Genomic DNA, 20,400 nt, shown 5'->3' on the forward strand with positions numbered 1-20,400 from the left:
GCGGGCACCATTTTCTGATCCGCTCGGGACAGGCACATAAAAGGGAAGGCGGCTGCCGCCCGTCGCCGTCCTCTTTCCCTCAGATGCCCTCTGCTGCAGGTTTATTATTACAGTACGGGCCGCGCCGCCTCTCCCCGCGGCCCTGGCCAGCTGCCGGGCTGTGAGGGCCCTGGCCGCCTTCACGCCTGGCGCGCCCCCAAACCGCCTCCTCCGCCTCCTTATTTGTCTGAAAAGCAACCGCACGTCGAGGCGGAGAAGCCTGCCAGGGGCGGGAGAGGCTGGGCCGGGGTGTGTGCGCGCCGCGCTCCCGGGGCGGGGCCAGGGCTGCGCGCTGATCTGCCGGCCCCTTTGTCCCCCGGGCCCTGGCGGGCGCAGTGGGGGCGGTGCGCGGGGCACCCGGGGTGCCGGGGACCGGGGCGCGCGCGCGTTGGCTGCTCGCCGACCGGGCCCGGAGTCGCCGATTCCTGCCGAGTAAGCAGTCTGGCTCCGCCAAGGCAGCGCAGTGGCAGGAAGGCTGGGGCGCTGGCGCCACGCCAGCCCATCAGAATTAGCTCATTGTTCACTAGCACACTAGCAGCAGCAGCAGAGAGAGGGAGAGGGAGGGAGAGAGAGGGAGAAAGAAACTGACTCTTAGAGAAAGAGACACACACTCTTGGGGAGAGAGAGAGAGCGAGGCAGGGAGACCTTCCCCTCCTTCTTTTTCCAAGGCTGCACTTCTTGGAAGTGAAGCCGGTTTGGGTTTTGTTTCCCTTCCCCCTCCTCCCTCCTCTTCCTCCACCCCTTTTCCCTCCCCCTGCCCCCTCCCCCCACCCCCAGCTGTCTTTCTAGCATGATACCCTTTTTCATCCACATTTGTGTTTCAGGTGTAGAGAGGAGAGAGTGAACAGGGAGCGGGGCTTTTGTCTGTAAGTATATGCCATTCCCATCCCCGGCCGGGAGCGCTTTCTCTTTTGTGTCGATTTCTTGCCGTTGCTCTTAGCTGGACCCTTCAACCCTGCAGAGTTTATGCTTCTTCCCACTAAATTTTAAAGAGCTGAAGCGTGTAGCTTGGAGGAATTCTGGCATTTTCGTCCTGGTGCATTAAGGCTAGAATTTAACTTGGGCTTTTTTTTTTCTTTTTTTTTTTAATGCACAAGTTAAGAGGGAGAATTCTTTTGGAAAGGGGTGGGGTTTTTTGCTTGTTGGTGTGGTTAATTTTTGTTCTTGGACATGAAGCATTGTTAGGAACTGTTTTCTTTCTTTGCATTAGATGCACTTTGGTGCATGCAAGCCCTCCCCCCCTTCCCCTTTTATAAAAAGAATTTGTGTCCCTCTGTCCTTAGACTTTATTACTCTTTCAAACCTGCTGTCGCCTCCAAGGGTCTTTCCATGCATTCGATCTTGCAGCACTTTTTTCTGCATTTTCTTATAAAGCAGTTGAACTTTAGGGGAGGGAGGGTTTAAAAACAAATGACTACTTTTTGCTTGATGATGATGATAATCTGATTTGCATTTGTATGTATCTATAATACTGTTATAGGAAAACTCAAGGAGCTTATGATACCCTGTTAGAGAACTTTTACTTTCTCCATTCATCCTAATTTTTGTCATAACTTATGTTAACAAAAGAATTGTGTTCTGATGACACAAAGATTGAGAGGAAAATCACTGCAGCATTACATTAATGTTTATTTGGTTTAGGGAGAAGGGCATAATGGTGTATATTCCCGACTTTTCCCCCCAGTGTAGTTTTTTTTTTTTTTTTAAACACGGAAGGTTATGTAATGCAGTGCCATTTCCAAAAATATCCACTCTGAGGCATTACACTACACGGTGGAAGGCTGATTCCTATTCTGCTGTCTTGATTGCAAATATACTGCCAGTAGTATGTCTGGGAACAAAGAGCAGCCAGAAAACAATCTATTTTTATCACTTGGTTCTACTTTTAAGTTGCTAAACCTTTTGAACTCCTGCAATTTAAAGATGAACCCAACACTTAAGAGTAGCCCAGGACTCTGCAAACCCGGGTACCAGGGCTCCCTTTGTCCTCTCTGTAAGCCTATAGACTGATTGAAAAGCTCTTTCAGAAACCCCAGTGATTACAATAATTTGCATGTAACTTAGCTTAACCACAGAAAATGGTTATTTGTCTGTAACCTCTAACAGGCATTTCTCATTTGCTGACCTGTGGTGAGGCAATTTGTCTACCGTATTTAAACATATTTTGCAGGTTGCTTGGTCTCCCTGGACTGAAGAGAGGGAGGGTACAAGGCCAAGACTGTTAAGGATTCTCAAAATGGTAAGAACTGGTCATCAGAGAAGACTCTCAGGTGCTTCTTATCAGTCTTTATTCCATGTAAATATCAACCACCCACCTTCATCCCGCCTGAACCCTTCATTGTTTCTACCCCATCTGACCTTTCAAATGTTCTATCTCCAGCATGGGGAGCTTTGCAATACAAATTGCATGTGGTGAATTAGAAATTAGGTATTTTGATTTTTAATCGTTTTGAATAGAAAGCTGAAATTCCCCTTTCAGAAGTGAAGATTTTTCATTCGAACAACAGAAGCCCTTCTGTTCTTTAAGAAGAGTGATGCGTTGTGACATGCACAGCAGAGGTGGCAGCCGTAGGGCTCAAACAAAGCAATGGGTCTTGTATTAGAGACAGCCAAGAACTTATCCCCAAAGTAGGAGTCTGTATGGAACTAATCTAACAGCTATAGGATCTGTTATCCTTAAAAGCAATATATACATAGAGCATGGACTTGTATATTATTTCACACTGTCTATTGTATCTCCAGTATAATTAGTGTTTTGTTGTTGCTGTTGACTTATACCCTCATTTATGAGAGACATCTGTTCAGTTTTAGAAGATAAGCATGTTATCCTCTAAATGAAAGTGGTACTGTTTCTGACAAGCATTATGATCCACAGAGGAGGGAGTTTAGTGTTTGATGACTGATTAAAGAAGTAGATGAGATGCACATTAAAAACAGTTGAATAAGTATATTTATCCTCTATGAAAAATTTCCTCTATGGAAATAAAGTTGAACTGAAAAAAAAATAGAAATGTCATGAAAATGTTCAGTTAGGTACAACATGTCCTACTGCAGTTGTTTATGCTCTTTCAAACACCTCTCTGCCACTTTAGAGTGTGTGATTTCCAAATTTAGTTTTCACTTTTTTCTTTTAAACGAGGGTGGAATTTAATGAATCAAAATCGAATCTGATATACTTGATGTTTTCTTTGAGAACAATCCAAGTATAAGCTTCCAGGGAGAAAAATGAATCAGAACAAATTAAATGAGTTCAGTCTGAATTCTGTTAAGAAGGAAGCTCTTTATTTTTTGTGTTTCCCTCACCTGTCATTTCAGCAGGTGCGTGTCCAAGCACCAAATAAAATAGATCTTGCTTGGTCTTAGGTTGATAACAACCAATTTAAAGAAATTAAGGTAGAAGGCAAGAGGGATGAACAGAAAATTAAACTAATCAATGGGTTTCATGCAGATGGTTCCTAACTTTACATTAAATTCCTAATTAGCCATTGTCATAGACTTCTAGGATGGTAATAAAATAAAGTGCTACAAAGTATTTTTGTTTATTTAATTATCTTTTACTGTGAATGGCCACAACACCTTGTCTTCTAGCTATTTATCCCAGAACCTTACCCTCTGTGTCACCATAGATAGACCATGAACATTCATGTTTGTTGTAATATGTCAGGTGGCCAGTTTGGTTAAACATCAATTTGATCACTGACTCTGCCAAAACTAGCCATATAGATCAGGCTCAATGAATAAATATCCTGTTTGCGTAGTAGTGAGCGGAGTGAGCTTTGTGGAAGGCAAGTGTGTGTGCCAAAGCCAAGAATGAAAGTTGGAACGATTTGAATGCAGAAGAACAAATTCGAATCATTGTTACATGTTGTTAATTTCTTACACTCGTCGTTTATGTATGGTGGCAAAATGAGAAATCACCATTTGTTGCTCTTGGAAGGATTCTTACTCATGGAAAAAATTCTCACAACTTTTTGGTGATCCTTTCATCAAGATGTCAGTCCCTTTTGGCACAAGCCCATTGCCTGAAATGAAACCACCGACAGTTATTGTCTGTGGGTGATTCCAAGTAACTTTCTAGCAATTCTCTTATTCCGGGAGGTCTGAGCTCTTCAAAGTCTCCTCACATGTTAGTGTTAAAAAAAAAAAGTTTCACTTTTTTTTTTTTAACTGCTGTTAAAGGTATCTTACATCTCCTTTTCTCCTTTTTGGCAGCACGTTCCAGTTTTAATCAAGGAAAGAAGAAATTATTTTCTTTCCTTGATTAAAACTGGAATTGCTTTGCTGATCTCTGCAACTGGCTTACTTAGACTTAGCCCATGTACACTCAAAACTAGTGCTAGAGAAGCAGTAGACTTAACACCTGGCCACCTCTTGCAAATATATAAAAATGCCTTTTCTGTTAAACATATATTTCCATTTACATAATTTAAAACACTAAAGAGATTCTAATTTAACTCTCTTTGACCTGTTTAGTGAAGGGCTTATTCCAAATACAAATTTATAATCAGCTCATTCCAGTATTAAGAAATTAACTAGTAGATTCCAGTATTCAAAACAGTGTGATTCAATATCTAGACATTTGACATACCCTAAAATGATGTTACATGACAATAAATTTGAAGACACTAAAGTATCCTAATGTGACTTGCCTTTTGCTTTATCAAATAAGTACAGCTGCTTTGTTAACTCTATGAGGTACTAATCACATTGTATTCTGTGTATGGGATCCTTTGGGCACAACTCCAGGGGGCACCATTTACATCGATTACAATGCTGCTGGAGTTGTGCATATTAGGAGTACGATGAAAAGTTTTAATGCTGAGAGTGGTTTGCCTTCTTTTAGTTTTCCAGAATGTTCTTTTTAATAACTCATTCCTCAGCTTTTAAAATTTTCTGGTAAACATAGCTTTTTCCAGCCACTCCCCCTCCTTTTTTTTTTTTTGTAATTAACAAAATACTGTTAATCTGCAGAAATCTTCAGCACTTCTTCATATTTGGCTTTTTGTTAAATTTTAATTTCTATGACTGTATTTTTATGTGGGTCCTTGGTGTTTACGTAGCTGTTTTGTTTTAAAGGTACTTGCTTCACATACATCAATGAGAAGAAAATCCTTCAGAATGAGCTGATGATCTTACTGAATATTTGAAAAAATAAATTATCTAATTCAATGTCAAGGTTTAGTCCTGATTTTCAACATGACCACCCTCTGTGCTGTAAACTTGCCTCCAAGTATGGATATGCCATAGACTCACATAAGCATGGGCTCATTATGTTTTAACAGACCTAGGAATTGGAACAATTTTAGATTTTCTCCAAGACGGATGCTGAGCTTTTCAAAAAGATGAGTTGACTCCATTGTACCGTTCATAGAGCTCTGCTTTCTGTAAAGTCTGTGAAGTGGCATTCATGAGCTTACAAGGAGACTCTTTCAATAATCTCCCCATTAACATAAGGTTTTCTTGTTTAAAGAAAAAGACAAAGATTGAGGAGGGATGAGGTCCTATTGGTAGCTGTGCCCCTGGGTTTTGGAATGTAAATTTACAAGTTGCTCAGTCTTGATTGTGGAGATGATGAAGAGTACCTAGGAGGGTAATTTTAGATGGTATTATCACCTCTTTCACCAGGCCTTCTAGCACATTGTGAGGGGGAGAATTGGGAATTGTTTAGGGAATTAGGACAGGAGGAATGGTCTGTCTGGGTTTAGCACCAATCCTGCTTCCTCTTGAGCTAAATAGATAGTTCAGGAAAGAAAAAGTATTTGAGCAGAAATCTTAGAATAAACAGTTATTTAAAGTATCATTCTATTTTAATCTGATGTAGTTCTTAAAAACTGGCATGAAAATCATATCTTCATAAATACACTGAAGGAATTCACTTTTTTTCAACTCTTAACATGAATGCTTTAAAATAGAAAAATACACTTCTAAAATATGGGCGCTTTACTAAGCCAAATGAGTAACCTCCAGATTATGAGGTTTATACATTGTGTTCATTTACATTGGACTGACTGGGAGCCTTGGAGTGAAGTACTGCGGCTTCCTTGCTCCTGCACATATTTCTTTCAGTGCTGTTTCTGGCTGGAAAGTCTTCTAAAGCCTTATTCTCACAACCAAAGTGAAATGGAGAGGTGAAATAATCGTCTGAATAGTTATGTATTAGAAAAAATAACCTTAATTTTTGTCTCATTCATCTTGGTTATTCAAAATGATGCTGGTGTGAGGTAGCAGTGGGAAGGGATTTGCCTAAATTATCTGAATAATTCCCTTGTTATAAAGGAAAAGACAAGGGATAAGGATATCTTACCAGCAAATCCAATTTGAATATACCAGGGGAAAATTTATTGAATGTACTGGCCTTGGACTGTGTTACCTCAGTTGCTCAAGATACAGTTAAAAATTTCTGATTTTAAACTGCTGCTTTGCTTTGAATTGGGAAACAAGTTAACCATAAATCTCAGCCCACATCTGTAGAAATTATGGTTACTAAAAATACAATTTATTGGGTCTGAATTTATCTGAAATGGATGCTTCTGGACATATTTTGCACCTAGAGACAGTTTCAAGATCTCTCATCTCAGTGGTTTAAAAAATAACAGTGATCCTGAAATTGATCTGTTAGTGCATGACAAGTATTAGCAGCTCTAATAGTTTGGGATTTAAGCATTAGCATGGTTTTCAACTAAATTCTAAATTATCAATTCAGTTATTAGTAGCAATGGCATGGTATTAACCCAGTATAACACTGGATTATACTCTTCTGCATTATTTGTTAGTTGGATCACATGCATTTCTTTCATTGACCAGCTAGATTTTAGGCCCCTAGAGGGCTTATAAGCTTCGTATACAGTGCGTAATAAAGTATTAAATATATGTTAGAAGTTCAATAAATATTTGGTCTATACATGCTAATCGCTAATCTTTATTAGGTTGGACTTTTAAAAAATTCACCCTGAATGACTTAATCTTTAGTCATTAGTTTAGTTTTGGTCAAGTGGAAGTAATTTGTATCCTTATATTCTTCTAAAGAGCTAGAGCGTTGAAGTGAGTGTAACTTTAGCTTCCGCAGCAAATTATTTTCCGTTATTTATTAACAGAGAAAAAAATTGTGATTAAGCTTTCCCAAAAAAAGTGTGGTTTGCAGTTGCTCACCTTTACCAGCCTTTAGAGCCACACTCTGAACAACCTGGTGCAGTGCTAGCTCTCTGGGTTTGATCAGGCTGTGGAGCTCAAAATTCAAAGCAACTTTTCTTGCAGCCCTAAAAATCCCCTCTGGGATCCAGGAGCTTTGCTCCCAGAACTGGAACTTTAAAGCCTTCCCTTATATCCAGTATAATCTAATTCTGTGATATTATGAAAACGATTCCAAGAAAACAAAGATGCCATGTCTGAAAGTACTGAAGAAAATGACAAAGAGTTAACAGTAGGGTTATGCATTATTCTCATATCAACTGAACAAGTTTTTGGGTGTTTTTTTGGGGGGGAGGGGGGAGCATTTTCTTTACGCCCAGGTCTTTGAGTTCTGGAAGGGGCGCAATTGGCCAGTGCCCTCAGTGGGTTTGTATTCTAGCTTTGGCAGGAAGACTAACATGCGCGATGAGCTTAAACAGTGTCTTGCAATATAATCTAGCGCTGAATTGTAAGATGCAGAAGAGTGGTATTACTGGGGACTTTTTTTTAACAAGGTAGATGTTAAGCTAGACCCAGAGATGACATGCCGCCCCTGGTTCCTGCTTCCAACAGTGTCAGGCAGACATGGCTAATCAGTGTCTTGACAATCATTGTTAGTATTCAGCCTGATTATAGTTTCAAAATCTTTACCATATTGTTCCGTTAACTACTGATTGGAATCAGCACAACATTTGAAACCTAGAAGTGGACTCTTTGCTCCCTGAGAGCAGGTACTATGCCTTCTGAAGAATTTTAGGGCTTAGCACCAGTCCTTAATATATTGAGTGAATGAGAAATTGGGAATATTTGAGTAGATATAGATGTGAGAAAAGCATATTTTGGATAAAAAGGCATGCATTAGGAAGGCATGCTTACAGGAGAGCACATAATGCATTTTTACTGCAGCAGGGGATGTCCTGCCCGTTGAGGGCCTCTGTGCTCGCAAAGGCAGTCCTTAGAAGTCAAGGACTAGACGTGTCAAGCCAGAGGGCAGGCATCTTCAACATGGCCCAAGGCCCTCACTCAGGTTCTAGCCTGTTTCGGATTCTTTGCTTTTTTTTTTTTTACATATTTAAAGGTTTTATTGAAGTATAATTGATTTATAATAGTATGCTAATTTCTGTTATACGATAAAGTGATTCAGTTATACATACACACATCCATTCTTTTTCAGATTCTTCCCCCATATATGTTATCATAGAGTATTGATTAGAGTTCCTTGTGCTGTGCCTCGGGTCCCTATTGACCATAATCTTGTGTTCAACAGAAAAGAGCACACACACTCCCTCACATACACCTTCTGATGGATTATGAGCCTAATTTATTGCTGCCTCTCACTCTCCTTGGCCCGGAGAGAAGGAAGACCCTTAACTGGGAAGCATTGGGAAGGGAGCTCGATTAGCCTCTTTTCTTCAGAGAAAGCGGCAGGTTCACCAGTGTCCACTTGGCCAGAGAAAGTGTTGCTGCTGAGCCAGCCATGTGAAAAGAGGCCCTATGCTTCTCTCCTGCCAGTCTGAGTGTAGCCATGTACTTATCAGTGGCAACCACACACATCCAGCCGGTTCTCTCTCTCTGTCCTTCTTCCTGATCCGCCAGACGTACATACTCACAATTCAAGCCAACACTTACATCATCATCAAAATTGTTTACAATTTGAGGCCTACTGGCTGTTACTAATTTAGTCAGTAGTCCGGTGACCATCTTAAGTGATATCATCACATGATCCCCACAAGTCGGGGAAAGCCAAGACCAACAAGGATTGTTCTGGAATCTCTTCTGCATACCGTACAGACTCCTACCTTAGGAGGCATCACATGCAAGGTTTTTAACATGAAATGGTTTCACCAGCTCTTTTGGCCCCTTCAAGTGAGGTTGGACTCATCCCTAAGTCTCTCACTGAGGGATGTAGGTAAGCCCTGTGCCTTGAATTCCTTATGCTTCCCCCACCTTATACTTTCAAATATTTTTTTTTCAACTTCTATGTTGAGCCCTTCCTAAATTTCTATGGCTGGGCAGCTTTGCCAGGAACTATGTGAACTCATCTTTAATTTCTAGCTGCTATAGAATATATTTTCTTGGAGGGACCAGGCCACTTGTTATTCTAAGCATGCCCCAGGAGTCCCTCCCTCCGTGCCTTTCCATGCTCAGTCCTGGAAAGAATGCTCCTCCTGGTAAAATAAAATTCTTCTTCCAGAGTGAATTTAACTGACTGCTCCATGAGACTCACCCCAGTACATCCAGCAGGAATAATCTGTTCCTTTGTACACTCATCACACAACATTCTACTTGTAGCTGGCTAATTTCTGCATGCCTTTCTTCCCTCCAAGACTGTAAACTTGAAACACAAACACTGACCACTGGTGAGTAAGCCTCAGCCCTCTATGGTAGCACTTGAGGCTGTGATGCCTCGTTTTCTTCCTTTTCCTCTACCAGCAGGATGGTGGGGTCAGATGTGGAAAAGTTTCATCACCAAGTGGGAACGCTAGAAGAACTAGTAAAGTTGATTGTAATCTCTTCCTACAAAGTAGAAGGAAACCCTAACTTTCATGGACCTTAGAGTAGATTGCACCCCTGTGAACCATTGGTCCAATACCTGTGCTGGAACTGGTATGGGCTTGGTAATCAGTGAATGTCTGTGGAGTAAATGAATGAGTCAGAGCTCCGGGATGCATGGAGAGCTGTTATTTTGGGGGCAGAACCCAGTGGCCCACCTTGAGATTTACAACCAGTAAAATAGTGCAACAGTTTTCAGTGTTATGATCATTCCGATTATAAAACGTGTGGCCCAGGAAATGAGATCACTGCACACAGGTGATGAATTTGCTGCTGAAAACCCCTCTCACTGAATAAAGAAGGCTCAGCGTCAGAGAGGTAGAAGAGGAGAGTTAAGTGAAATCTGAGCCCAGTATAAAAACTGCTCCTCCTTTCTGCACTCCCTTCTTTCACACTTCTTTACATGGAAGAGGCTCTGAGAGTCCAGAGGTTGCTTTGGTGTGGTGTGGTCTGCTGGAAGAGGATGCTCACTTTGCGGTGCTGTTGTGTTCCAGGTTGTCAGTGGTGGTTTACCAGCGGTCCCACAGGTTGCCCCTCAGCAGTCAGACTGAGGCGGTCGTGATTGTAGGGCGTGATCTGCTCCAGTTTCACAAGGTAGTGAAATCTTCATGAGTTAAAATTATTGCATCTGATTACCTTAGCATAGTTTCCCATCTAAGAGTTGTGCCTGCAAAGTGTTAGGATTATCTAGCTGGCGGTATTTTTAAACCTCGATTTTACACTTTGCTTGTTCACTCTTCATCCTCACTCTTGTAGACTAAGATAGAAACATAACTCGTGTTCAGAAGGAAGAAGGGGAAGATATTTAAGAGAATGTGGCCAGTGAAAGGAAGGTCTGTTTGCTCCTTTTAACTTAACTTTGGGAACTGGAGCCGTTGTTGGAAAGAAAGGGAGAATAGCTGAACAGCCATTGCCAGTGAAAACAGGAGCCAAAGACTCATCCCAATAAGTAATTAAGACAAGAGGGAGATTCATCATGGGCACAGAGATTGTGGTGTGGTTGCCCAGTTCTAGCTCTTCTTCCTTCTCCACTGCAGCCCTTACTCAGATCACCATCAAACACCACTGTCCTTTGATTACTGGGGCAGGTAACAGCCTTCCTGTCTAAACTGTGTTTGATACAATTCCAGCAGGGAAAAGTACTGCAGTCCGGTGGCTGAACCGGGAGAAGTCTACAAAAGTTGCAGTGTTTAAAATGGGTCCAGGCATTTTGAGGTCACTTTTCTTGGATAAAGGCAGTGTTGGATATAGAACCTGTTCTTGGACAGGAAAGAGTAGAAATGAGAAGATAGTGCATGTTTGGCAGCCAACACTGAGAACTGTCAAGGAAAACCTAGAGGCTATAGTTAGATGAATAAAACTTATTGATCAAGATACTTATAAACATGACCCAAGTAAGGGATTGTTATTAAGTGCTTTTCCAAAAAGTACTGTTTCATGCCCTTCATTAAGTCATCCTAATGCAGGTTACCAAAAGGCTTATTGAGACCTTGATGGGAAAGCCTGTTCTTGTGCACGTTTGCCCGGCCGTTGCTAAACCTCCATGTATCATCGTGCCATGTGGGTTTGGCAGCTCATGGTTGAACATTTAGCCTAATGCCTACTACATTGTAGGGGCTCAGTTAACACTGGCGCAAAGAATGAAAACTGGGCAGGGAATGGGCCCACTCTTTGAAACATGTGTCCTCATGGACGTCCTGTTGTTGTTTGGCTAAGAGAATTAGAATTTGAAAAGATGAATTAATTAACTAGCCCTCTTCTTTCCTAAATAACTTTTTTTTTCCCTGCCATGTGCAGTGACTTGATGTGCGATCTTAGTTCCCAGACCAGGGAATCAAACCTGGGCCACAGCAATGAAAGTGCTGTGTCCTAACCACTAGATCACCAGGAACCTCCCCTTAAAAACTTTTTTTTGAAAAAAAAAAAAAAAGTGGGTTTGTTTTTTTTTTTTTTGGTACTTTGGTACTTCAAGCCCAAACAAATGGGCTTTGATAAGATGTGCAATCTCTAGGATTGAAAGCTATCTACCAATTATTCAATATTTCACAGAAAGTAAGTACTTAGTAAATATTTCTTGATTTATGGATTGGATAATCAACATGTATACTCAACCAGTTCACTTAACATAGCATCAAAAATTGTGCCCACGTCTTGTCTGAACTCTTCTTTTCGTCATAATTTTTATCCTTAATTACCTAGATTTGACTGTTTCCCAAGCCTGGCTGCTGTGGACCATAACTGAGGCTCTATTTCAGGGTGCTCTATGGAGACTTGGGTCTAATTATATATCATGGAATGCCTCTGGCCCTTGGATATTTTGCTTACTTCTTGATAATAGAATCTTAATTGTTCTGATCTTGTTATCAAGGTCTGGGAGCCAAGTCTCTGCATCTTTTCCTTTTATCTTCATTAAGTCTATTCTTTTTTTTTTTTTTTCCATGAGGACTGCTTTTTAAACTTTAATTTTATTATTATAGGATTAACTGTCTACACTGTCACAATCAATTCAATCAGAAATTCAATTAAGTGTGTTTTTTGGACATCATAGAAACAATTCTTCTGACAGTGAATGTGAATTTTTACCAAATTAGTCAGCTGTTCTTCAGACAAAACCAGAGAGGCACCATGTCTTTAGCCGACTGACTGCATGTAGTCTGAGGATCAAATTCTCCTTGTTCTTGTTATTTGCTATTACTTTCATCATCGTAATAACTAATAATTGGCTTCTTAGCTCACCTCCATTTTTCTGTCTTTAGAACTGACTGCAGTTCTACTACATTAATTAAAAGTTTCCAAGTGGAATCAGGTTAAATTGGTTGTTTCTGAAATACCATTCCTGGTGGTTTCTACACTGCCTCTCTGGTCTAATAGGTGTTCATTTTTTTCAACGAGGATCATTTTATATGTAGTGTATGGATAGCTATAGGTAGTGTATGATTTGTACATCTGCATATTATTGATAAAGATAAGCGTTTCATTCGCCTTTGACTAAACAGTTTGTTTTGAAACGGAATGAATTTTTGAAAGGCAGAGTTACAGTGAACGTGCTTTCAGATGCGTTTGATGGAAGGAAGATATTCTGTATTAAAATTGTCCATTGCAGGCCATCAGAGAAGCAGTTGTTTGAGATTTCATTTGAGGGTCCTATGAAGACAGTTTGGTTTCTCAGCAAATGGCCTCTGTAATTAGCTGCAGTGTTTGCTAGGTATTTGTAGTGTGCTGAACATTTCCTTCTAGGGAAAAGTGAAAAAAAGACAAAACCATGGTGACCAATGTGGCGAGGGTTTAATTCACTCCAAAGTCCGAACTTAGCCACGCCAGATTTGCTCCTCTAAGAACAGTCTTTCCCGAGACTTAGGAAACATGTGGAGAGTGGGGCACACACCCTCTGTGTCCTCAAACAGTGCTGAGTTTGAGGTTTGTTTTTTTTTTTTTTAGGTAAGTTATTTCTGAAGGGCAGCTGTTTATCTGAAACACAGGTAACAGAGCAACAAATATTTTTGAGAAAACTACTGCTGATAGTAGGTGTCAGAAATTCATCTAAATAACATCACAGGGGCACTAAGTAAAGATGCGCAGCACCTGCCTGGGGGATTGAAAACAGGCCCGAGCTCTCAGGGGCCTCCTGGCATCACTGCAGGTGGCTGCGGGGAAAGAGCAGAAGATCGATATTGACAGAATGTGTTCTCTGAGAAGAGAGGCTGCTTTGCATCCTGTCTTCTCCGTTTCTTGGGTATGTGACCTTGGACAGGCTCCCTGACTGCTCCCCCCTCAGCCTTCTCATCTGTAAACCCGTGAGAATGATGGTGATGACAGCTAACCTAGACCCACTTAGTGCTTAGGTGCCGGACCCTGTTGCTGTGGCTTAACATACATTGATGCATTTCACCCTTGGAACAGCACCCTGAAGATTAAATGAATGCACCTGGAAAAGATGTCTAAAAACAAGCAAACAAACAAAAAACAAACAAAACAAAACCAAAAAACAGCATTGTAATGAACTCTGAGGTCTCCCTGTTGACACCTTCTGCTGGTATGGGTTCCAACAGTTCCCATGTATTGTTCCCAGTTCTCTTTTTGGAGAAATAGTTTTGCTGATTGGTTTACAGCGGAAGGAGGACTGAAGGGAAAAATGCCAAAGATGAGGGCGGTGTATTCTTTGGTTGCAGAATGCAGTCAGGGCTTGGGTCGAAGTTCTCAGTTTCTGATGCTGCCTTCTTCGTGTTAATTAGAATATGTGATCCTTTGCCCAGGGAATTTAGCCTCCTAATTTGGCGTTCCCCTACAGTTATCTTCATAACCCTTGAGGTGTGTGTTGGGTGGCTCCCAGTCCTGAAACACAGCACTTTGGGTCGGTGGCTGCCCCCTTAGGCCTTCTGCACTTCCATGGTGCTGCCTGACTGACCCTTAGTTAGGGACAGGCCTTCTACTGCATCAGACCGTGCTGTACTCAGTGGGGCTGAAAATCCAGGTGGTGCACAGGGGCACATCCACCCTTACTCTTCCCCTCTTCCTCTTGACTTTTCGTTTTTTGCCACTCTTCACAGATGACAAGTTACTGGAAGCCTCTTAGTGCCGTCTTTGTCACCTGAACGTGCGTGTACAGACCTGGCTATCTTTTCCCTTTTTTTTTTTTAAAAACCAAACTTCTTACAAAATAATCAACTAGATTTAAACTAATTTCAATTACATCTTCTCCACAATAGAAACCACTTTTCCTCCACATTTGGTGATCCGTTAATAATGCTCTTTGCTGTTGAAGGAGATGCCAGTCTGTAAATGACCAAGACAGTGCAAGACAACCATTGAACTGTGGAATGACTTTCGCTAAATGTTGAGCCATTTGTAGCTGCCAGCAGAAGAGGGTGCATTGATGGAAAGAGTGAATAACTTCTTTTGGAAAGAGCATTTTGGGAGAAAATGCACACTTTCTGGAAAACTCAGTCTTGCACATGCCAGCAATAGGAATGCTTTGAAATGTCCACAGACGTCTCAAAAGCAACTATCTCATCATTCACCCAGATCAAAAAAACCCCAAATCCTTATGTCCAGATAAACAAATACTTATTTCATTAGCCTTTGATTGACAGCTTTTCTTAACAACAGAAATCTGATTTGTGAGGACTTCCTCTTCCAGTTGTTGGTGAAAATTTTCATAAGATTTTCATGGCTGCCACCATACACTTTAGGACAAGAGGAAAGAAAAATTGGCCTTCTTGGCAAACGGAAACCAAATTTCTTATAATTATTTGAAGGTGAAACCCAGCATAACTAGTATTATTCAAACCAGCTAATAAAAGCAAATCTAGATGTTTCCTATTAACCTTGGAATGCGCTTGGAAAAAGTCCTGCTAGCTCCAGATGTCTAGTATTGGAAAGCATATCAACAGTATGACTATTGTTGTGGCAGAGACTGCAGTTCAGAAATTCACAACTGCAGTTTGGTGTACTGGGGCCCTAGGTGGTTTTCAGGGTTTTCCTTTCTTCCTTCTTCTGTCTTTTCATGTTTTGTCCTCTCTCTCTCTCTCTCTCTCTTTTGACCTTGGTGTGCAGCACCTTGATGTGAAATCTTAGTTCCCAGACCGGGGATTAAACCCAGGCCCCAACAGAGAAGGTGCTGAATCCCAACCACTAGACCACCGGGGAACTCGCCTCTTTCTTTCTTCCTCTCTTCCCTCCCTGCCCTTTTATATTTCCCTCCTCCTTCTTTTCTTTCACTTTAAAAGTAGGAGAAACTTTGCAAGATGTGGTGTTTCTAATTTCTTGGTTCCAAATGAAAACCAGTTTATATAAGGGAATAAGGTGGTCCAGACTTAGAACTCAGATGTGTTAAGTAAATATTTACTCTGGTTCCACTCCAGGGAGGTAAAAGATTTTATTAACATATTTGTTGAGGTCAAGGGGCACAGAAAAGCTTATGCTGTGCTTAAATGCCTGAGGGGCCTTTTTTTTTTTTTTTCCCCTGCTAGTTAACAAAGGCCAGTATTTTTTTCTGCTGAGAAGAGCGAATATCTTGTTTTGTGGCCTTTACTTTCTCATTGTTCACTCACAAACTGCTTAATCTCAAACCAGAGTTTTTAAAAGCTGCTTTATATTTTTCTCTTTGTTCAAAAAAAATCTCTTCTTAGATGTCCCTTATGAGATTTGTTTTTCCAAGCTTTATTCTTATATTTTTTCTCTTGGTTTACTTTGGGCCGTTATCAGCTGTTTGTACTTTGTTTTGTCTTCATCACTGAAAAGAAAAATCGCCCATTAAAAGTCGAGATTTGAAGTGTTGAACTTAATTCCTTGAGTCCAGTCCGCAATTTGGCTCTGATCACTGTACCAGGCTGACCTCCAGCCCAGGGGAGGGTGCCTTGGCAGAAATCTGAGAATTCCTCGATCAGAAACTCCCTTTTTTGGATTTATGGAGTCTTTAGGTGGATTGCTTTGTGCTAAGCATGTTCCTATTGGAAAGGAATGAGGCTGGGATGAGAGGAGGAGTTTGCGCAACACCAGCGTTTGCAGCTGACCTCGGGGTTCAGCATACTGTGTGCGTTTGCCAGCAGCTGCTGCTGCACCCTGCCTTGAACCACACACCATCCAAACCCCCAAATGTACATAACTAACAAATAGTTTCAAAGAGTGGTGACCAAGCAAGGTTGGATATGTTGTTAACCTTTTGTGGCTTGCTCCTGTCTTGATTCCTTTCTCTTTTAAGTCTGTGCTCTTATTCTTAGAAATCAGATTTTCAAAGACTCAGCAGCCAAACAAGCAGAATATTATACTGTGGAACAGAGTGACTGTGAAAGCTCTTTGTGCTAACGATTAATTTCACATGTAAACACTTTCATTTTGTTGCCAGCAAGGAGACTTCCTTTTCCTTTCTCTCCCTTAGTGGAAATCTGGAAATAAAATTCCACAGCTGTCAGGTTCCCACATATTCATCAGCAGCCTCTCAAGATGGCTTCCCAGCCAGCAGAGTAAATCTGGAGGATTCCACCGTTAAACTCTACAGAGCTTGCTTCAGACACTCCAGCTCCCAAAGTGCAGATGTGGAAATCCTTCGGCTGGCTGACATGTCCTGTTGGGCAGGAGCATAATCTGCTGCGTAATTTTAATAAATGACATTTTCTGTGCCTGTAGTAAACATACGTACCCGAAGCAGAGCTACTGCCAATGGAGGTACCAACTTCTGTGCTCTGAACCTCAGCCGTGTCCCCCACCCCTGTTTCTGTAGGTTCAGAACTTATCAGGCCCTGGAAAAAACACACGAGTGTCAGCCAGTGTTGTAATACAGCAGCGCCCTAAAGGTCCATCCTTTGCTTTCTGGCAGGAGGGCATTTATGGTTGAGTAATGCTTTCTCTGTGGTTAGGCATTGTTACACGGCTAGCTCGTGTGTGTGTGTGAGTGTGTGTGTGTGTGTGTTTAAATTAGGTCCCTGCATGTTTCACTGAGTTCCCAAACCAGAATGTTTGCCAACTTAGGGACCCCCAACACTTTTATTCTACTTGCCCCAGTGTGCAGAAGTGATGTACACGTCCATTGTCTGTTGTCTTCTGGCTGCAGTGTATTTCCCCCACTGTGTACTTCATCTCCAAGCAGCATGCACAGAGTTAGGCAGATCTCTAAGCCTAGGTCTCGAGAGGGATAGCTCAGTGCATCATCTTTTGGCACCATCTAATCTTTGATGTAATGCTGTTCAGAGAAAAATGATCCTTGTAACTCATTTATGGTTTCAGTTTTCATTCTGCCCTCTCATGTGACCAGCAACACCTGGGAGCAGACTGGCTTTGGAGGGAGATTCTTAATAGCACCACCTCAAAGGGTGTTTGCAGAAGTGAAGAGCATGTACGTGCACATCAATTCTTTTATTGCACTACTGGGTTTCACAATCAGCCAATTAGGCAGAACAGAACATGTATCCATGTGCACCAGGTCACACACACAGACACACACACACACATAGTTTAATTGGAAGAGAGATTATGAAATATACTCCTTTGCTGCTCAAAGAATTAATTATGCAGACTGAACACCTGCTGCTCTGGTGTGCTCTCCTAATTGCAGGAGGTGGGCATCTATCCTTGGTGAGTCATAAAAGGGCCCTTCTTTAAGCACATAGAACCCCACAAAGGGTACAAAATAATACTATAATTATGGTCCTAAGGACTAAGCCATGCAACATCTTCATAGCAGGCTTCTGAGAAGGTATGTTAACCAATGAAGTAAGCAGCTTCTATACCTGTGGTATATTTAGGCTCCAGATAAAGCCATGACTCTGCCTTTGAGGATCATTCTCATATAATGGTCTCCTCAAAGAAATGTTGATACAGACGGTAAATGAACAGGAAAATATGAATTTAGAAATAGGTAGTAAAAAGATACAAATTAAAATTTACATGCAATATGGTAGAAGTCATGGGAAGCGTTTCAGACTGATTGTGTGAGCCATACTATTAGAAAATAAAAGTTTTTACATGAAAGCCCGAGAGATTAAAAAAAAGAATTTGGCTAATAATCTCGTTGGCATTTTGGGGGAGAGACCTTGCAGGAGTGGCCTCTCATTTCCTCCACATTCTATGTTTCTATTTTGGATACCACGTAATAATCATTGTAAGCTCATTGCCTTATAGGCTTTAAAAATGAAGTTATTTTTCATGATGCATTGCCTTGGGAAGAAAACAAGCCTTGAAAGAAAGAAAGATGATGGAAAGACATAAAAAGGCAAAACCCATGAGCATTTTCTTCTCAACTTGTGTGCAGTGGTAGTTGAAAACTTAAATGCCCAACCATCAAATACATTTCAAAGAATCAGAAAGAAATAGTACATTTTCTCCATAAAACTACATTTAAACTTGTAGTGGGTTAAAATATATTAAATATACTTGAAAGCAAAAAAAAAAAATTGGTTTTACCTAAGAGTTGCTGATGGGTATCTAAATGCATATCTGTCATGATTAGTGTATTTAAACCAATGTGATTCTTCATGTCAGTTCTGTTGTTTCTAAACCTAGTCATTAGTGAGATAAATGTAGCATTATAGAAAAAGGCACATTGACTAGCATAGTCAATGAGCATAAATACTCAACCTTCTTCAGAATTCAAGCAGAATCTTTACATCTTCTCTAATTTAAAGCAAAATATTCTCATTATATAAAACAACAAAAATATTCCATCTCCTTTTTATTTTCACAAACATGTTTTCTTAATTGCTCAGGCTATAGCTTACTTCTCTGATTCTTGGCCTGTGGAAGACCAGAAATCTAGAGGGTTTTGAGGATTTTACTTGAGCAAGAATAAGCAATTATTTTATATATGGAAGACAGTTTTAAAAGAATACACACTTCCCTTGGGAAGATTAAGGCAAACTTTGGTATGCTTGTTTAATGAAACATTTGTGAGGTATTTCCATGTGCTTACATTTCTGAAATGCCCACACCACCACCACCAAGAGAGAACTTGATGGAGTTTAAAAAAGTTCGTTTAATTGATCTTCATGAAAAACACAAACTTAAATCCAGAATACAATTTGAGCCATCTGTCCACTCTCAGAGCATCAGTTAACTAGTGCCAAGAAGAATGAATGGCTTTGGGGTCCAGCAAGAACAGATGGACTCCAGAAAGACAGATCAACTTACCCTCTTTTCTGATGCACATATATCATCAGCACTCACAAGTCTCGGTCACAGAGTCTTTGTCAGCTTCGTGTATTCTGAACTAGGCGAGAAGCAGGCACAGCGGCGTGTGGGGTGGCATTTGTATTGTTACTGTTGTGGTCCCTGAGAACTAGAGGAAGATCTGGCCATGGAGATGCCCCACCCCCCTGCTCAGCTCATTACCCTCTTACCCCTCAACCTTATAATCTTGTATCTTCTTTGGCTTGCCTCTCACAGCCATCACACATTCTCAGGTCTGCTCACTGTCTCCCCCATTTCCTCTGTTGACAGCACTACTGGATGTCTTGCTCAGTGTTGGTTTTGTTTGTTTTTTAATCTGTTCATATGTGTTCCAACAGCTATTACATTTAACACAACCTATACATTTTTTTTAATTGCACTTAAAGCACACTTCGTTAGATTCCTGGGGCTATCAAAACAAGTACCACAGACCAGGTGGCCTAAACAACAGACATTTATTTTCTCAAGGTTCTGGAGTCTCGAAGCCTGAGGTCAAGGAGTCAGCAAGGTTGGTTTTTTCTGAGGCCTCTCTCCATGGTTTGTAGATGGCTGTTCTCTCCCTGTGTCTTCTCATAGTCTTCCCATTGTGTGTGTGTCCTAATTTCCTCCCCTTATAAATACACCAGTCATAATGGATTAGGGCCCATCCATGTGACCTCAGTTTAACTTAATCACCTCCTCGTATACCCTGTCCCTAATATACATCACATTCTGAAGTATTGGGGGTTTGGACTTCAACGTATGGATTTTGAGGGGGACATAATTCAGCCCATAGTAATGCTTTAAAATGATCTTTTGGAGGGTCTGTCCCCATGCTGTCTGCCTCCCACACCTGTTTGACTTGAGCTCCTGGGAAGTGGGAACCCTATTTCTCTTCTTGTGGTGTCCAGAGTCTCACCGTGTCCAACACGCTGAAGGTATTTCTCAAACTTGTCGTGAATGCCTGCATGGACAAAGGTATTCTGAGTTATTTGAGGGCAA

At 41.1% G+C, this 20,400-nt stretch overlaps 1 protein-coding gene across 1 annotated transcript in view; it reads left to right on the forward strand.

Moving 5' to 3' along the window:
- The first annotated feature begins 342 nt into the window (after positions 1 to 342).
- The window catches only part of NREP (neuronal regeneration related protein), a 29,649-nt gene continuing 9,591 nt past the window's right edge, over positions 343 to 20,400 (forward strand). The window contains exons 1-3 of the mRNA XM_047778434.1: positions 343 to 471; positions 864 to 905; positions 2,210 to 2,278. Of these exons, the coding sequence (XP_047634390.1) occupies positions 2,276 to 2,278 (3 nt within the window). The 5' untranslated portion in view covers positions 343 to 471; positions 864 to 905; positions 2,210 to 2,275. The remainder of the gene's footprint in view (positions 472 to 863; positions 906 to 2,209; positions 2,279 to 20,400) is intronic.

This window comes from Phacochoerus africanus, chromosome 4, assembly GCF_016906955.1.
Source record: "Phacochoerus africanus isolate WHEZ1 chromosome 4, ROS_Pafr_v1, whole genome shotgun sequence".
In the NCBI taxonomy this organism is placed as follows: Eukaryota; Metazoa; Chordata; class Mammalia; order Artiodactyla; family Suidae; genus Phacochoerus; species Phacochoerus africanus.